Source organism: Scyliorhinus torazame, chromosome 1 (genome assembly GCF_047496885.1).
Source record: "Scyliorhinus torazame isolate Kashiwa2021f chromosome 1, sScyTor2.1, whole genome shotgun sequence".
Classification (NCBI taxonomy): domain Eukaryota; kingdom Metazoa; phylum Chordata; class Chondrichthyes; order Carcharhiniformes; family Scyliorhinidae; genus Scyliorhinus; species Scyliorhinus torazame.
Window position 1 is genome coordinate 291,080,437 of NC_092707.1, and position 19,746 is coordinate 291,100,182.

Below are 19,746 nucleotides of genomic sequence, written 5' to 3' on the forward strand. Positions count from 1 at the left end.
ACATGGCATTTGGAATTTACTTAGCCAAGTATGAAGGGATGCTTTTGGGAATGTCAAACAGGACAAAGGAATACAGAAGAAATGGAAAGATACTGAGAGGTATAAAGGAAGTGAGGAAACTTGGGCGTGTTTGTCCACAAATTCCTGAAGGTAGCATGATAGGTTGATAAGGTGGTTAAGAAGACATATAAAATCTTTTCCTTTATTAGCTGAGGCATGAAATATAAGAGCAGGGAGATTGTGCTGGAACTATATAAAACACTAGATAGGCCACAAGTTGAAAACTGCATATAATTCTGGTCAACTAATTACAGAAAGCAGGTAATTGCAGCAGAGGGTACAGAAGAGATTTGCGAGGATGTTGTCAGGACTGGGAAATTGCAGGTATGAAGAAATATTGGCTAGGCTGGCATTGTTTGGAACAGAAATGAATGAAATGAAAATAGCTTAAAGAGGCTGAGGGAAGATTAGATTGAGATGTACAATGTTGTGAAGGGCCTGGATTGAGTGGATGGGAAGGACCTATTTCTCTAGCAGAGAGTTCAGTGACTAGGGGTCATAGATATGGATGGCACGGTGACATAGTGGTTAGCACTGCTGCCTCAGTGCCAGGGACCCGGGTTCGATTCCGACCTCGGATGATTATGTGGGGTTTGCACATTCTCCTTGTTTGTGTTTGTTTCCTCCGGTTTCCTCCCACAGTCCAAAGATGTACAAGTTAGGTGGATTGACCATGCTAAATGTCCCTTGGTGTCCAAAAAAGGTTCAGTTCAGTTACAGGGATCAGGGTGGGGCTTGGGCCTAGGTAGGGTGCTCTTTCGGACAGTTGGTGCAGAAGTGATGTGCTGAACGGCCTCATTCTGCACTGTAGGAATTCTATGATTAAAGTGATAAGTAGAAAGATTAGAGGGGAGGGCGGTAGAGATCTGGAACTCACTCTTAAATGGGTAGCAGTGGTAGAAACCCTCACTCATTTAAAAGATGTCTGGATATGATCCTGGATATGGAACAAGTGCTGGAAAATGGGGTTGGGCTGGGGTCTCATTTTCGACTGTCGCAGACACGATCTGCACAGCGGCTTCCTGTCCAGTAAATTTTTCTACATTTTCCGAACTTTTCTAAATATCTGAAAAGGCAGTATATGCAGGCATGTGGGGAAAAGGCAGGGGAGTGGCCACATGGGAATGATGTCTTAGAGCCAATACACACACGATGGACCAAATGGCAGCCTTCTGTGATGTAGCAATTCTATGATTCTAATTAATTTAAGCCATCCTGTTGTTGCTTTAACCTAGAGGTGTTCAGTTGGTATCAGGAAATTATGCAAGAAGCAAAATTCTTTCCAGCCCCTTAGAATGTTTTCTCAATGATCTTTATCCTAAATGGTCGATGTGGTGGAAAACCCTCACTTAGTGGTGTTTAATAGCTTCAAGTCTTTGTAAAACATGTCGCTTTGTATCATGATCATGCATATTTAATTCCATTGTAATCATGTATATTTAATAATACTGCTGGATGGTATGAGAATGCTGCTATGACGTTTTACTGTAAACTTATATCATAGTGAATGCTTTGTACTGTCACCATCTTCAATGGTTTTCACAATGCAACAGCCATGTGAACTGTTCATATCCTGTGGCTTTCGACATTGTAATGATTTACTTTGCTACTTTACATTGGAGTTCTGGACAGTTTTGTCATTTCTTTTTTTGTAGGATTACCAAAACCAGATGGAAGGCTTTGATCAAAATGTTGCACACATAAGCACCTGGCTGTATCAAACTGAAATTTTGCTAGATGAGATCAATAAGAAGTCGGACAATGAAAGGGAAGAAATACTTCAGGTAAACATTACCGCAATAGTGGCGGATTTCTCAGTGGGGAAAATTTATATTCTCTATGTTCTCAGAGGCCAATGTTATTCAAAGTCTTATATTCCATCCCACGACCACTATCTCAGTGTAACTCCTTTTTGTCACTGTTGAAACACTTTTGAAACACTGCAACCAGCAGCAAACATCCCCACTTTTGACCTCATATTCCTGGGAAGGTCATTGATAAAGCAGCTGAAGATATTTGGATCTTGGATACAATGCTGAGGAACTCCTACAGCAATGTTCTGGGACTTAGATGATCAACCTCCATCAACCCTTTTCTGCTGGGTATGACTTCAACCAGTGGAGAATTCTAATGCTCGATGAGTTTTGTGCAGGTTCCATGGTGCCATACGGCCAAATGTTGTTGTAATGTCGAAGGCAGTCCCTCTGTAATTCAGCTCTTCTGTTCATGTTTGATCCAAGGCTATAATGGGATCAGGAGCCGAATGGCCCTGGTGGAACCGAAACAGAGCATCACTGGACATGAGATCTACTTCAGCAAATCTCCCACATCCTGCTACAAGTCCCAATATTGTTATGAATAGAGTGCTACACTGGATCAGAAATGTCCAGATCCTATCCATTCACCCAGTTGTAAAGGTCTCAGAATTCCCCCTGCACCTATAAATCTTTGATAATCATTTATCACCTTAAAATGCATAGTATTCTACTGTTTCCTTTCATTCCACATGGTTGCACTTTTTGGGGAGAAGTTAGTAATGGGACACATGCCATTTAAAATAACTTGGTAACTCTTCATAATTACTGCAATGTTGGTGAACTATGAATGCTCTCTGGGCTCTTTCAATCTAAATGGAGACTCTCCAGAAGTTGGAACAATGTAACTGTTGAAACTACTTTTGCAGCGTTTTCAGACTGAATTGGATGGAATCAGTTTGCAAGTTGATGATGTACGTGACCAAGCTATTTCGCTTATGAACAATAATGGTACAATGTGCCGTGAAGTGGTGGAACCAAAGCTCATTGAATTGAATCGCAATGTTGGGAGAGTTTCTCAGCACATCAAATCAGCAAAAGTGAGTAGTTGTAAAAGCACAATTACTGGCTGAAAACGGTCTCAATGAATGCAGCATTTAGGACAAATTTAGTTTTGTGGCTACTTTGAAAGGAATTGTAATTTCAAATCATTTACAGCAGACTGTTCAACGCAGGTCCAACTTTCACTCATTTAAAGGGAAGAAAAGTCTAGATTGGGTACTTCTTATTTTGAGTATTTCCCTACTTGATATTATTTTTATCCGCTTTGTTAGGACCAACTCCAAACTTTTCCACAACTAGCATTTAAGGCCTTGATATATGAGCTTCATTCATAATTCCTGCGCCGGGAGTGAATTTTCTATCTGTTCTTGCCAGTGGGATCTTGCAGTCCCTCTGGAAGGGGGGAAGGAGAGAGAGATAATAATTGGAGACGGTACAATGAAGGTTATCCAGATTGATCTCTGGGGTGAGAAGGTTGCTGTCTAATGAGAGACTGAGTAAATTGGGTCTATATTCCTTGGAGTTAAGAAGAATGAGAGGGAATCCAATTGAAGCATACAAGATTCTGAAGGGCCTTGACGGAGTGGACATTCTCTTTACTAGAGGGTTGTGGATGCTCTATTGTTCGATATATTTAACACTGGGATAGAACAATTTTTGCTCTGGGGAATCGAGGGATGTGAGGAGTGAGTGAGAAAGTAGCGTTGAGGCCCAAGTTCAGCCATGATCATGTTGAATCATGTTGAATGATGGAGTAGGCTCAACTGGCCAGATGATTTACTTCTCCTTTTTCTTGCTTCTTGCGTGTTCAAACATTTTTGCTATTTCTTGCTGATAGTCACTAACAATTTTTCCTCCTCCACCATCCTGAGAACGTTTTCATTGCTCATGTTCTCTCCAACTGACCACCTCACTCCTTCTCCAGAACAATATTTCATAACCATCTCGTGTTGTCCACTTTTCTCAAGATCCTTGTTTCAGCCCCATAAAGCAAGGCATTCTAAATCATAGGCTTGATAATGCTTTTCTTAAGATCTCTCATCATAGAATTTACAGTGCAGAAGGAGGCCATTCGGCCCATCGATTCTGCACCGGCCCTTGGAAAGAGCACCCTACCCAAGCCCACACCCCCACCATCTCAGTAACCCCACCGAACCTTTTTGAACACTAAGGGCAATTTAGCATGGCCAATCCACCTAACCTGCACATCTTTGGACTGTGGGAGGAAACCAGAGCACCCGGAGGAAACCCATGCACACATGGGGAGGATGTGCAGACTCTGCACAGACAGTGATCCAAGCCGGGAATCGAAACCTGGGACCCTGGAGCTGTGAAGCAACTGTGCTAACCACTATGCTACCGTGCTGCCCTCATCATTGCTATGCTGAGCAATTCTTTACGTTTGAAGAAAACATTCCTTGTCATTGCTTGTCTGGCTCTGATTTCTTTATGGCAGGAACCATCTTCTGACAAGATACTTCCCTGGCACCTAATTTGTGATACCTTTTCCTGCTGTTGATCATTTACCTTAACCTCAACTTTCCCATTTTTATTTCTTCCAATCTTCAGAACTTTCAATTTTCATTCCATAAGCTTTCAGTACTTCATTCATTCTATCCATTTGTATCTGTAGAATCCCTGCTGTGATCGTCATTAGGGCCGAGTTGTCTGCAAATCTCACTACGTATTGATTTCTTATTTCTGTATTTCATCAAGTGCTTCTTTTATCATGACTTCCACACAAATGTTTAAGAGCAATAATGATAATTCTTCATTTTAGCAATGACTAAATTTGGCTCCACATACTTCTGAACACAACTAGCAGTGGTTATAATTCACAAGAATTTTAATATGAAATGAATATGGATAACCACTTTATCGTATGTGACTGTAGATGGAGGCAACAATTAAAGAACCTGCAAAACGTGATAACGGGTTCAGACCACGTCTGAAGACCGATCAGGTTTCATCCATTGATCTAGATCGCTTTGAAGCTGAGCTGCAAATCAAGATAGACGACTTAGAGAGAAAGCTGCAGTGTAGTGAGGAGATCCCTGATGATGATGAAAAGGTAAAATACAGACAATTGCTGAACTTCTTCAGATAGCTTCATTGGAGACTGTGCTAAACACCTGATTATAATCAAACAATCTTGATATGACAATATACTTATTGCATAAATATATGAAAAGATTGTCATGGTGTGTTTACAGTTGCTGTGTAGTAATTCTGTGACCCATTGGAAAAACACACTGCTTATGGAAATCATTGATGTCAGTCTGTCCCTGGCACAATTCCCGCTTGTTGCTGAATTAACAGATCTCAGGGTGCTGCAGTTGAATTCAGGAAGTGAAAACATCAACAAATGCACCAACTGGGCCAAATGGCCACCACCTGTACAGTAAATTTTCTGTTTCTAAATAAAACCGAGATGCTTTACACAGGATCTTCAAACTAGCTTTTGTTTACTGCTCCCATGCCCTGCAAATACTTATCTTCCCCTTCCTGTGCAAAGTCCCTCAGTACGTTTTCTGCATTAAAGGCATTGTAAACAATATAAGTTGTATGTTTTAGATCCTAACGCTATTTACATTAGAATCTAAACACAGAAGTGTTTTTCCAATTCCAGGTTGTGTATACGCATGCAGGTTTGTTATTATATGTGTATTCATGTGTCCATGTGCCTGTGTGGGCATGAGTGGATGGCTGGGCATGTGTATTTTTGCATGTGGATCAGAGCGGGCGTATTTGTGTGTTTGCATGTTTGTGAGCATTAGAATATGTATGCTTTCTACTTAAAAGTTTACTCTTACAGGTGGATGAAGAAGAAGCAGATGTGGAGGAGATGCTACAGAAAGGAGAACGGCTGTTACACTTGACCAATGATGATGGAAAACGGAAAGAAATCCGCAAGAGACTCATCCTGCTACAGACAAAGCATGCCTCTGTTAAGGTATGAGTGGCTGGAGTGTTCAGACCAGTTTGTAGCCCTGATGTTAACCTAATCATTATCTGTGTGATAGAATGATACAGCACAGAAACAGGTTCTTCGGTCCACCATGTCTGTGTCGACCGTCAAATACCAATCTATACTAAATCCATTGACCAGCACTTGGTCCATATGCCGTGGCGATTTAAGTGTTCTCCGGATGCTGATTTAATGTTGCGAGAGTACCTACCTCACCACCCTCTCAAGCAGCGTGTTCCATATTTCCACCACCCATTAGGTGAAGAAATGTTTCCTCGGGGCCCCTCTAAATCACTTATTCCTCGCCTTAAACCTAAGCCCTCTGGTCTTGGACACCTCTGCCATGGGAAAAATATTCTTACGATTTACCCTACCTATGCCTTTCATAATTTTGTATAACTATCAGATCCCCCCATAGCCCCCTCTGCTCCAAGGAAAACAAACTCAGCATGTCCAGTGTCTCCTCAAGCTGACACTTTCCATCCCAGGCAACATCTCTTCTGCACCCCCTCCAGTGCAATCACATCTTTCCGATGGTATGGTGACCAGAAATGCACACAATAGTCCACCTGTGGCCTAATCAATGTTTTATAAAGTTGTACCAAGACCTCCCTGATCCTATATTCTATGCCCCACCTAATGAAGGCAAGCATTCCGTGTGCCTTCTTCACCACCCTATCTACCTGTTATGCCACAATCAGGGATCCATGGATTTGTACACCAAGGTCCCTTTGTTCCTCAATACTCTCTAGGGACCTACCGTTTATTGTGTATATCCTATCCTTATTGGACCTCCCAAAATGCACCAACTCACAATTATCGGGATTAAATTCCATCTGCCATTGCTCTGCCCAATTTACCAGGTGACCAATATCATTCTGGAGCCTAAGATTATCCTCCTCACTATGAACAACAATCATTTTTTGTGTAATCTGCCAACTTACTATTTATACCTTCTATATTCACATCTAAGTCATTAATGTATATAACAAACAGCAAGGGCCCCAGAACTGATCCCTGTGGTACACTGATGGTCACAGGCTTCCAATCACAAAAGTAATCCTCCACCATTACACTTTGCCAATTTTGGATCCAATTTGCCATGGATCCCATGGGCTCTAACCTTTTGGACCGGCCTTCCATGTGGGACCTTGTCAAAGGCCTTACTGAAGTCCATGTAAACCACTTAAAATGTGCTACCCCCATCAATATATTGAGTTACCTTTTCAAAAAACTCAATTAAATTTGTTCGGCAGACTGTGAGCAGAAATTGATCTTTGTAACTAGTTCCCAAGTTTCTTGTAATCTGGTTGTTCAAATAAATTTATCTTTAGCTACTGTGGGAGGATCGAATTTAAGGTTGAAGACATACTTTTTGCTCTGGAATTTAGGAAGCAAAGTTAACACAGAAGGAGCAAGTAGGAGAGCTGTCACCTGGGTGGTATCAGTACAAGAAAGAGGAAAACCAGTTTCTGCAGTGGCTGGATGACATTGAGCGGCAACTGTTGGGTTATTCTGGCTCAGGCGATGAGAAGAAATTACAGGTAATAAAATTAATCTGCTTTTAATTTCTGTCTATTGGTTTGTTTCTTGTGGTTACTTTGAAGTAATAGAGGGTATTTTCTCCTCACAAATAATGTTAAGGTATTCAGTAGATGTTAATTTGCATTAAATGCATGGAACTATAGATTATTATTGCGTTTAGTTTATTCGCAAACTAACATTGGGTGAAATAGGAGAAGATACTCCAGAGATGTTGTCTCAAAATGTATTTTTTCTTTCCAGGAACTGATCCACGTGTTTGAACAGCGGAGGGAGGATTTCAATGTCTTAACAAAGAAGGACCAAGTTCTGGGAGGGTACAGTGCCTCACCAGGAAAGGATAGCATCAGTGTGGGAAAGCGCTGGCGTCAAATAGAGATCCAGCTTTATACTTACCAATCACTGCATTTGAAGAGTCCAGTGAGTTAGTTTCCCTAAATTTTATAAAATCCAAACAATTAAGACAAAGGCCATTTATTGTAAAATGCGTAATTAGTCATCCTAAAGTTTGAACTGGGATTGTTAGTGATATTTCACTGGTTTTCTGAAAATGTAATGTAAATATGAGTTTGCAAACAAGCAGCACTACTGACTGAAGAATTCAGAATTAGGCCATTGCCGGTTATTATTTTGAAGTCAACTTGATTCTGCTGTCTCTCTCCTCAGGACGCTCAAGTTATTACTGGGTATTACACCACCAGCGCAGGGATAGCACCGCAGTATTTCCCATCAGACTATCTTCTGGACATTAATAAGACATTGCTTGCTCTGGCTGATGTTGAGCTGGCACTGAATACACCAGAATTGAACAATGGAAAATATGAGGACTTCTCAAGTCAAGAAGATTCCCTAAAGGTGTGTTGGATGTAGTGGAAAGTGGTTTGTTGATGCTTCTGTCTATGAATGAGCCATATGATTAAATTTAACCAGTAAGCACTGAATTAACACAGTCGCACAGACCTGTATTATATGATACACTGTGAACAGGGTAGAACTGCCCTGAAATATGCAATATGTTGTGAGTCACAGCTTATGACAGCTCTGAAATAAAACTGTGCATCCTCTAACTAACTGAGCAATGCTGCATGACATTTGCTAGTTGTCGCAATTAATTTTATAAATATTTTTTAATAGATTAATTAGTTATTTATCATTGCTAAAGGTGGAATTGTTCTTAAAGCAATGAAGGTAAGGGGAGATTTGATGGAAATGTCAAAATCTTGGGTATTGACAGAGTAAGCAATCAGAAACTGCTTCTAGTGGCCGAAGGGCCATTAGCCAGAGGACACAGATTTAAATTAATTGACAAAAGGACCAGATGTTGAGTGAAAGCTTTATCCCTATGGTGACACTTTCTGGTTAGTTGTACTTTCAGGACAAATTATGCAAACTGAAGATGGAGCTTAATGCAGAAAATAGATACATAGAAAATTCAGTACATTTCTTGCCCCTCAATCCTAATGTAGTGAAGGCTGGAAAACATTTTTGCACTGAACATCTCTTTTTCTGCAAAACTGAGGGTAAAAGTTCCATCGGTTTCTAGTCAAAAGATAGGAAGACAGATTAGTGGGAAAACTCGCCATTTTGTTGTCATTTCCAAACGTAAACATTATAATTCCAGTTCTTTGGAATAAACCATGGGCACGATTTAATGAAAAACATTTCTGAGTATTGTAGCGAGCAGGAGCTGCCACGAGCTTACCAACGCTGGGACCGGCGAGGCCGTCACTGCTATGAAGCATTTATTGGTCCACTTAATGAGGCTCCACTGGCTTCGCGCCGCAAATGGTGGTCCTGCCGGCTGTTTTGTTGGGACCACGCTCGCCAGCTCCATGCTAGCAAGGGACAGCAGCACTTAAACCGCTCCTGCACAGCCAACCCCACACAGCTCACAGCCATGCCTGCGAGAAAACCAGCCACACGATTCAGGGATGCCGACCTGGGAAGATTACTGGACGCAGTCCAGGCCAGATGATGCCCTATTCCCCCGAGGGTCTCGGAGGGTCAGCCACAGGGCAGGTAGTGTTGCCTCCCCACCCCCCAAGCCCCCTCGCTGAGAATGTACCTGGCACTGCCCAGCACTGTTCCATGCTCCAGCTCACCCATGTCCAGCAGTGCCGCCGCATCCTTCTCTCTATCGCTATCTCTATATCTCTCTCTCTCTCTCTCTCTCCCTCTCTCCCTCTCTCACTCTCTCACTCTCCCTCTCTCTGTCTCTCTTTCCAGAACATGTCCCTGTCGCTGGTGGACGTTTCCCCGTTGCAGGGGGGCATTGCGAGGGCACTCCAGAGCATGTTGCAGTCACTGAGTAGCATCGGCGAGATGGTCGACACCATGCTGCAGACATTGGGGAGCCACCAGGGCTGGCAGAGCCAGGTGACGCAGAGGCATGTGCCACCAACAAGTGCGCTGGGGTCCTCCAGCCCCAGAGGACACCTGGCAGGGACATCAAAGGCCACAGGACGCGGTAGGCAGCAGGCTGCCACCACCTCTGATGTGCATCCTTGGTATACAGCTAGACAGAGAGCACGGAAGGCTAAGCAGGTCGGGGATCACTGGAAGGGAGGGGGGAGGCAGAAAGGGGGAGTTGGATGCGTTGTGAGGGGTGGGGGTTCCGGGAGGGGTGGGGAGAGGGGGAGAGTGGGGCAGCGCCGTTGGAGGATCGGGGCAGTTTGGGAAACATATGCACATTATTAAAAATTGTTGACCTCGACCAGTATGACGCTTCTGGCACTTTCCTCCTTAATGCAGACCGAGCACCGATCCCATGAGACATCTCCCTGGACATGGAGGTCCTGGATGCCTCTTTCACCCCCCCCCCCACCCCCCATTGCTATCCCTATTTGTCCATTGCTCCCCTCTCCCCCATTGCTCTACCTCGATCCCCCATTGCTTCCACCCCCCTCATCCATGCCATCTGGCACGCACTGCCCATGCACCCCAGCCACAGTGGGGGCTCCTGCCTACCGGACCCCACCCCGCACCCTGTATCCCAGACACCCGGGCAGGATGTTGGTCCCCTCCCTGGTGCACGCGCGTATCCTCTGGTTGCTGGTCCTGGGGCCCAGCCTCTGGATGCTTGAACGTCGCCAGCTGCATTCATGATGTTGCCTCCTGCAGTGTTCAGGCACCGTGTCCGGGCGTCACGGTCTGATTGGGATGCTAGGCAATAGCTCTCACATACTTAATGGCACGCTGACCCACGGGATCCACTTGGGAGGAGCGAGGTGCTCATTTAACTCAATTAGCAATAACCTTCCCAATTAGCAATAACCTTCATCCGTGTGGACAGAGACCTCTGCGGTCAGTGGGATTTATGGGTGGTTGGTGGGCTGGTGGGCTGGGGTTGCCCCAGGAACGTGAACAGGGGGTAGCATGGCGGACCTGTGAGTGCTGGGATACTCATTCTGACTGAGGCTGGCCCCCCCAGGGGCTCCCCCACCCCACTCCTCCATTCCCCACCTATTGTGCTCTTGTTCCCCCCCCTTCCTGGTTTGGTACTCCCCCCTCCCTAGGACATGCATTTGCGCGACAGCGAAGTAAATATATAATTGATCATGGTCCATTTGTGTCCATGACTTTGGCTGCTTTCCCAGCCTATTCTTGCGGACGAACACCTCCGCTTCTCCCGGTGTGGTGAAGTAGCGTTCCTTGTTTTGGTAGGTCACCCACAGTTTCGCTGGGTGTTGTGTTCCGAACAGTACCTTGCTCTTAAATAGTGCTGTTTTGGCCCCATTAAACTTGGCCTGGCGCTTGGCCAGGTCTGCCCCAATTTCTTGATACACTCTGATCGTGTACTCTTCCCACTTGCTGGACCGTGTGGTTCGTGCCCAGTTCAGGATCCGCTGCTTGTCATGGAACTGGTGGAGCTTGGTGATAATGACCTGCGGTGGTTCTCCTACTTTGGCCTCTGACGGAACGACCTGTGGGCCCTGTCCACTTCTGGAGGCCTGGGGAAGCTTCCACCCCCTGACCAGCTTACCCAGCATCTGCACCACGTACACTAGGTTTTCTGCTCTTGGTGCCCTCCGGTAGTCTCACAATCCTGTGGTTTTGGTGGTGAGACCTGTTTTCTTGGTCTTTCCACTTTACTTTGAGCACTTTTGGGGTTGCCACCAACCTTGCCACCACTACTTCCAGTGAGGTGATCCTGTCTCATTGGTCAGTGGCTGTCTTTTAGGGTTCTCGCACCGCCGCCTCTTGCGCCTCCGGTTGTTGCTCCGTCCTCTTCAGCGCCTGTTTGAAAGGGGCCAGGGCGTCTGCAACTGACTTTACTGTTGCCTTAATATCTTTTTTATGGCGTCTCTGTGCTTTGGGATCTCCATCCATTGTCCTATTTGTGGGTAAGCCAGTGTTTGTATCGGTGGTTCCCTTTGCTCTGCTATATATTGCTCTGCCTTGCTCCTCGTGTCAGCAGCTTTGTCCTTCCTTTCCTGGTTCTTGCCCTTGTTATCTTTTTGGCCCCTTTGCAGGTTCGCGGGCATATCTTCGGATACATGGTGTTTTTGGGGGAGGGTGGGAGGGGCTTAGTTGGCTTAGCGACCAATTTCCAAGTGAAAAGTGCTTAATTTGAAGTTTCCAAGAGGAGAGCCACCTTTCCTGCGACTGCTCAGCACATCTCCGCCACTGGAAGACTTTTTCTTCTTTTTTATTTAATTATAGTGTCCCAAATGATGTCTGATTTGAGATCAATTCATTCGGCTTCAATCAGGGACTGAACCTGGGTAGTTTGATGCTACAATGAGTGGTAATTTTGCCCAGTAGCCCATAGAGGGAGCTGTTGATGGGTTTTAGTGCTACAGTTTGAAATTACTTTCAAGGAAGCTGCAATGTGATGTCTATATTTCCCTTACATATAGCCTAATATCCTATTGGAGTTAAGTTTCTGTTTTTGAGCCTGCAATTCCCTGGCAGTAGATATTCCCGTGGACTTTTTTCTTTGTTATGGAAATTGTGGGTGGGAGAGATGTAAATGATCTGGGGTTTTTTTAAGAGTGAAGTATTTTTTATCAATTTAGAGGACCCAATTATTTTTTTTTTCCATTTAAGGGGCAATTTAGCATTGCCAATCCACCTAACCAGCACATCTTTGGGTTGTGGGGGTGAAACCCACGCAGACACGGGGAGAATGTGCAAACTCCATACGGAGAGTTACCCGGGTCGGGATTCAAAGTCAGATTCTCAGTGCCGTAGTTTTTAGAGTGAAGTTAATTACTGTTGAAGCCTTATGTGTCTCTTTATAGACCGGGGCAGCACAGCGGTACAGGGGTTATCACTGCTGCATCACAGCACCAGGGATTCAGGTTAGATTGCGACCTTGGGTGACTGTGTGTATGGAGTTTGCAGTTTCTCCCCGTGTCTGCGTGGGTTTTGTCCCATAGTCCAAAGATGTGCAGGTTAGGTGGATCGGCCATGCTAAATTGCCCCTTAGTTTGTTCAAGGTTATGGGATTGCAGGGGGGGTGGCCTGGGTAGAGTGTCCTTTCAGAGGATCAATGCAGACCTGATGGGCCAAATGGCCACCTTCTACCCTGTAGGGATTCTATGAAGCGCTTTCTTATAATTGAAATGCTGCTGTAGTTACACTTTGGCTTTAAAGGATGGGAATGGTCACAAAAATGGTGTGAGGTTGAACTCACTGGAGCTGCTGATGCCTATATTTTAATGCCACATTCAAGCCTTGGGAATGAGCAGCTAACCGCCCTTCCTGAGGATTTGTGTGCCAACTTCTTTCATTCAAAGCCTGAGCTGGAATTGTCTTTGTTCTTTTTGTTTCGTCACTGTCGCTGTGTCAAAATCCTGGAACTCTCTTCATAGCAAAAATGTGGGTGATTCTACACCAAACTGCAGCAGTTCAAGAAGCTGACTCACTACCACCTTCTTGAGGGCAATTAGGGATGGGTAATAAATGTTGGCTAGCCAGCGATGTCCACATCCTGTGAAAGAATAAATCTAAAAGAAAATGCTCAACATAGCATTGACGTTGTTCACAATCAGATCCCTGCTGTCCTGAGGAATTTCAATTGTACTGCAGGTCATTCGTCTTGCTTCATTTAGTCTCGTGATTGAATTCATAGGTTGCAAGTTTGTTTGCTGTCAGGTAAATGGCTGAAACATAGGTGAATGATGAGAAGAATGTGCTTGGAAAATTGCTCATTGCGTAGCTGTAGATTGAGGTTGTCTACACCTGTTAGTGAAGAGTATATTTTGGACAAATTGTATTGTGTAGCTCAGAACTGGAGGCCATTTGACTTTTATTTCAGTAGTTAATAGATAAGGTTGCAATGTTTGCATTGTCCAGTACATTTTTGGTTTCCTAAACATCACCTCTTTCATGATAACCAGCCATCCTGTGATGTCTGAGTTAACTGAACACTTGCATCTCTTGCAGAATATAAAGGACATGCTGGAGAAACTTGGAGAGCAAATTGAGGATATTCACGAGAATCAGCCTGATGCCCTCCTTGAAGCTTCTGCAGCTGAGGTTGTCCAAATAGGGGACACACTGACACAGCTGCATGCAGAATGGGATCGCGTGAACAGGATGTACAATGATCGCAAAAGGTAAACAATCCGTATTATTGTTGGCAGGGGATTAGCAGATTTACTTTTATATTGCCCTCGTGCTTGGGTGCTGCATAGACACTAATGAAAAATTACAACAGAATCTTCAGTAAAACAGCATGCAAACTTTGATGATGGTTCATTTGTTTTTGATACTGAGTCATATGGAGAGAAGGTGATTCAAGTGCAGACAATGCTGGTTGAAAAAAGATGTTCTTTTGTTGTCGATGTCCTTGGTCGGGGGTGGGGGGGAAATCAGTTTCTAAAAGTGAGCTTAAATTTAGTACTGTCAAGCAGAAAACTGCTGATGGACTTTGCAAGCGCTTCAATTGCCAGCTAAATGCCGGTGAACGTGATTTGGAGGTTACCTGCTGGGGAAATGTTATGCACTTAGAATTCACTTGATTGCTCGTAATCAACCTTCCTTTTATTCTGATTGACATTGCTAGCAGAAAACTGCAATATCAATTTATATTTTCAGGTTTCAGCAATAACATGTTGTTATCTATATAGAAGATCAATTCAAAGCATGGAGCATGTAGGTTCCTTGTTGAATGAAGCTGTTCTTCTCTGTCGCATGGGCTCCGCTTGTAGTAAACTGAACAACAGGCAATTTGCAAGCAACGATGCCAAATAGACACAGATTGGATAAAGTTTGTATTCCACCAGGCCACTCAGCTTCTGACCTCAGCTGCAGCCTTGATCCAATAGTGGACAAAAGAGTTGAAGGGGTGAAGTGAGAGTGACTGCCTTGACATCAAGGCACCATTTAACCATGTGGCATCAAGCAGTTTGAATAAAACTGGAGTTGATGGGAATCAGTGGAACATTCTCGACTGGTTGAAGACAAAATGAGCACAAAGGAAGATGGTTGTCGATGTTGGAGGTCAATAACCTCAGTTCCAGGACATGTCATCAGCTGTCTCATCATTGACTTTCCTGCCATCGTAAGATCAGAAGTGATGACTGCACAATTTTCAGCATCATTCGCAATTCCTCAGATACTGAAGAGATTTGTGCCCATATGCGACAAGACCTGGACAGCATTCAGGCTTGGGCTGATAAGTGGCAAATAACATTTGCACCAAATAATTGGCAAGAATGATCATCTCCAACAACAGAGGACCAAACTATCTCCCCTTGGCATTCAATAGCATGACCATTGCAGAACCCCCCACTATCAACATCCTGGAGGTTACCATTGACCAGAAACTGAACTGGATGAGCCATATAAATACTGTGGCCACGACCAGGTCAGAAGCTGGGAATCCTGCAGCAAGTAACTAATTTCCTCAATCCCTCAAATCTGTCCACCAGCTCCAAGGCAAAAGTCAGGAGTTTGATGGAATACTCTTCACTTGCCTGGGTAAGTGCAGCTCCAACAACACTCAAACTCAACATCTTCCAGGACAAAGTAGCTTGCTTGATTGGCAACCCCATTCACCAGCTTAAGTATTCAATCCCTGCACCGTCAGCACAGTGGCAGCAGTATGCATTAGTTACAAGATGTAATTCAGCAATAAACCAAGGTTCCTTTGACTGCACCTTCCAAACTTGCAACCTCTGCCACCTAGAAGGGCACGGGTAGCAGATATATGGGAACACCACCACCTGCTTGTTCCCATTCAAGCCCCATGCCATTGTGACTTGGAACTGTATCGCTGTTGCTGTGTCAAAATCTTAGAAATTCTTCCCTAACAGCACTACATGGACTGCAATGGTTCAAGAAGATAGCTCATTACCACCACCTCACGGGCAATTAGGGATGGCAATAAACGTTAATGTAGCGGGAGTCCCGGTGGCAGCCACTGAGTAAGTGGCCGCACATTTGGTAGCTGCCACTCGAGGTGGTTTTTTAGGTCATTTTCCCCGTTTGCTGGGCAGATGTTTTTGTGGAGGAAGGTGTAGAGGTGGTGGAGGAAAGTAAAGCTCCACTGGGTGTCGGTGGATGGATCCATGGACCAGAAGTGGGTTGAGAAGGAAGGAGCTGCGGGTGTGGGGACAGTGGCTGCAGCATTTGAGGTTGGAAGGTGCCTCGGTTTGTGCACCGATTTACGGGAACCATAGATTTGTACCAGGAAAGTTGAGCGATTTGGGGAGCTGTTTGTGGGGAGGCAGCTTTTTGAGTTTGGAGGTGCTGTATGAGCTGCTCAGCGGGACTGAGTTCCAATACTTGCAGGTGTGGGATTATGTGAGGAAGCAGGTGTTGTCCTTTCCTGATCTGATCTGCCCCTGGGGGTAAAGGATACAGTGGTATTGAAGGTAGGGGTGGGTGAGGGTAAGGTATCCGAGATTTATAAGGAGTTAATGGACTGGGAGGGAGCCCCAATAAGAGAAGTCAAACGGAGGTGAGATGAGGAGCTGGAGGAGTGGGGGGATGGCAGGGAATGGAGGCTAGGTTGTGGGAGGAGGTTCGGAGGAGGGTGAATGCTGCATCTTCGTGTGCTAGGCTTAGCCTTATTCGGTTTCAGGTCGTGCATAGGACGCATATGACATTGGCAAGGATGAGCAGATTCTTTGAGGGGGTAGAGGATTGGTGTGGGCGGTACGCGGGCAGGCCCGCAAATCATGTTCACATGTTTTGGGCATGTCCGAAGCTGAAGCGGTTACGGCAGGGGTTTGCGGACGTAATGTCCGAGGTGCTGAAGGTGAATGTGGCCCCGAGTCCAGAAATGTCGATATTTGGTGTATCGGAAGACCCGGGAGTCCAAGGGGGTGAGAGAGGCTGACGTCTTGGCCTTTGCCTCCCTGGCAACCCGGAGTCGGATTTTGCTGGAGTGGAGGAACCTGGAGCCGGGGGGGGGGGGGGGGGGGGGGGTGGATGCGCGGCTTGGCGGTGTTCCTAAGACGGAAGAAAATTAAATTCGCCGTAAGATGGTCAGTTGATGGGTTTGCCCGGAGATGGAAGCCGTTCATCGACTTTTTCAAGGAAAATTGAGGTGTGGGGAGGGGATAATGGGATTTAAATGGGGAAGGCAGGATGGGTGGAGGGGAACGGCAGGGCGATTGGGGCATTCGGGTAGTTATTTATTTGTTGCGAGGTTTTCTGTTTGTTCTTACTCTTGTGTTGGTTGCGTTTAATGTATATATAAATGTCTTTCTAAAAATATTTAAAAAAATAAATGTAACGTAGCCAGCGACAGCCACACCCTGTGAACAAATGAAAAAAGCAGCAGGAGCAGAAAACATTTTTATGGGATATGGATAACACTGGAAAACAATAGCATGGGAGAAAGGAAACAAAACAGACAGGTCCTGGTACCTTTTCAAGATCAATCAGTACACAAGCAGACTCAGGAGGTGGTTAACATTGTAACTGTCTTTTTGTGGTTGCAGTCAAACTAATAAGAAGTCTTACAACACCAGGTTAAAGTCCAACAGGTTTGTTTCGATGTCACTAGCTTTCGGAGCGCGGATGCAGCGCTCCGAAAGCTAGTGACATCGAAACAAACCTGTTGGACTTTAACCTGGTGTTGTAAGACTTCTTACTGTGCTCACCCCAGTCCAACGCCGGCATCTCCACATCAAAACTAATAAGAAAACATGGATCATACGACCCCACAATGCACTGGCTCACAAAGTTCATCATCTAGACAAAACACACAGTACATAACAGCAGTGATTATTAAAATAAAACTATTCTCCTGCATACTGATCACAGGAGTGAGATTAAGAGTTGTTATGTGCGTTAAATGGAACTGGACTGATCTGAATTGCATCAGTTGACAGAACTGTCAGTTACAGGACTTGCTGCAATGGGATGAAAATGAACAAATAAAAATTAGGAACAGATGTTGGAGATCTGAAATAAAAACAAATGCTGGCAAAACAACAGGTCTGACAGCATCTGTGGAGAGAGAAACGGTTAATGTTTCAAGTGCAGTTTGACTCTTTGGAACTGAAGAGAGGTAGAAATGGGATTGGTTTTATGCAACTGAGAATGGAGGGGAAAGGGCTCCACCTGTTGTAATATTTAGCTTTAATTGGTACCGAGTGATAGCAAAGATGATACCAAAAGTTGCAAGCTTAAACTGGGGAAACATTATTAAAGTTGAGTTTGTTTCCTTTGAAGAAGAGGAAAGTCTGAGATGATATTATTGAAACTCTACGATTGTGAAAGCATTTGGCAATTTAAAAAAAAAAAAAGTATTTTCGAAACTCAAACCAAATATTGTTACGCATATTACCACACATACCAGTAATATACACACTTTGGACAAAATTTCCCCCTTTATACCCCCCGCCCCAGGTGACAAACAATTTCTTAAGAATGGATGCCATCACATGTACAACCCTTCCTCCAACCCCTTAGGGCAAACTTAATCTTCTCAGACTCAGAAATTCCTGTACATCTCCCATCCACGCCACCACCCCGGCAGCACTGCCGATCACCAATTCAGCAGTGTCCTCCGCCATGCAATCTAGGAGACAAAGCGACCACATCTGTCCTCCACCCCCTGCAGCTGCGGCATTTCTGACACACCAAATATCACCGCCAAGGGCCACAGCATTACCCCAAATCCCAGTATCTCTGACAAAACCTTAAACCCCCCTCCCAAAACCCCATTAATTTCTCACACACCCAGAACATATGGCATGGTTCGCTGGCCCCCTCCTGCATTTCTCACAGCGATCTGCCACCCCTGGGAAGAATCCACTCATCGGGACCCGCATCATGTGCATCCTGTGAATAAATTGAATAAAACTCATCCTCGCGCACAAAGCGGTCAGGTTGATCCAGTGCAAAACTTTGTTCCATATCTGCCATCCTAGCTCAAATCCCAGCTCCTCCTCCATTTGCTCTTAATCCTGTCCACCAATGCTGTCTCCTTCTTTTCCAGCTATCCATAGATATCCCTAATCCTTCCCTGTTCGCATATATTTGGAACCATCAGTTTTTCCAGGAGCATATGTTCTGGTAGCAAAGGGAACCCGGGTAGTTCTTTCCATGCAAATTCCCCACTGTAGGTATCGGAACTCACTTCCATTAGGCAACTCGAATTTCTCATTTCCATCCACTCTGCAAACCGCTCTTCTAGATACAGGTCCCACACTCGTTCTACTCCTTCCCTTCGCCACCTCTCATACATCCCTTCCGTCCTACCGGATGCAAACCTATGGTTCCCACTCAACAGGGCCAGCACCGACCCCGCCCCAGCTTAAAGTGCTTCCTCAGTTGGTTCCAAATCTTTATCGAAGAGACCACCACCGGGCTATTAAAATATTTTCCCGGGGCAAATTTTATCCAGATTGTTTCTAATTTACGTCGCTGCTTTGCTTTCAAAAGGTCCATCGCTGGTATTTTACTTTCTGTAAATTAGAAGCTAGTTTGATGAAATTCTCCAGGGAAGCAAACAAAAATATATGAATGGGGAAACCTGGGCAGGATTGGAAGAACCCGTGTTCTGCACATATTCAAAAAAAAGTGCAAGAAAGTAATAGCCCAGTTGGTGTCTCTCACCGTCATCTTTTTAGCTTCGGGAGGTTTCAATGTTCGTACCTGAAGTTCACACATTTGTGCTTTGCGGAAGAAGCACTGCGCAGGTATTAGAACCTGAAACCAGCAGTTGTTTTCTTTCTCAGCCAGCACTAGCGAAAGGGAGATGAGTTCCCACATTGTTGGTAAATGGCAGGAACTGGGCAGCATAGTAGCACAGTGGTTAGCAAATTGCTTCACAGCTCCAGGGTCCCAGGTTCGATTCTCGACTTGGGTCACTGTCTGTGTGGAGTCTGCATGTTCACCCCGTGTCTGCGTGGGTTTCCTCCGGATGCTCCGGTTTGCTCCCACAGTCCAAAG

General features: G+C 44.9%; 1 protein-coding gene across 5 annotated transcripts in view; it reads left to right on the plus strand.

Annotated features, from left to right (window-relative positions):
- Positions 1-19,746, plus strand: part of utrn (utrophin) — a 770,758-nt gene that overhangs the window by 334,248 nt on the left and 416,764 nt on the right. For 4 of the 5 annotated variants that reach the window (XM_072507465.1, XM_072507476.1, XM_072507470.1 and 1 more), the window contains 8 exons: positions 1,716-1,844; positions 2,744-2,914; positions 4,771-4,947; positions 5,692-5,829; positions 7,236-7,388; positions 7,630-7,806; positions 8,053-8,241; positions 13,777-13,949. In XM_072507465.1, coding sequence (XP_072363566.1) covers positions 1,716-1,844; positions 2,744-2,914; positions 4,771-4,947; positions 5,692-5,829; positions 7,236-7,388; positions 7,630-7,806; positions 8,053-8,241; positions 13,777-13,949 — 1,307 coding nt within the window. The remainder of the gene's footprint in view (positions 1-1,715; positions 1,845-2,743; positions 2,915-4,770; positions 4,948-5,691; positions 5,830-7,235; positions 7,389-7,629; positions 7,807-8,052; positions 8,242-13,776; positions 13,950-19,746) is intronic. The other variant, XM_072507484.1, reaches the window with a different exon arrangement.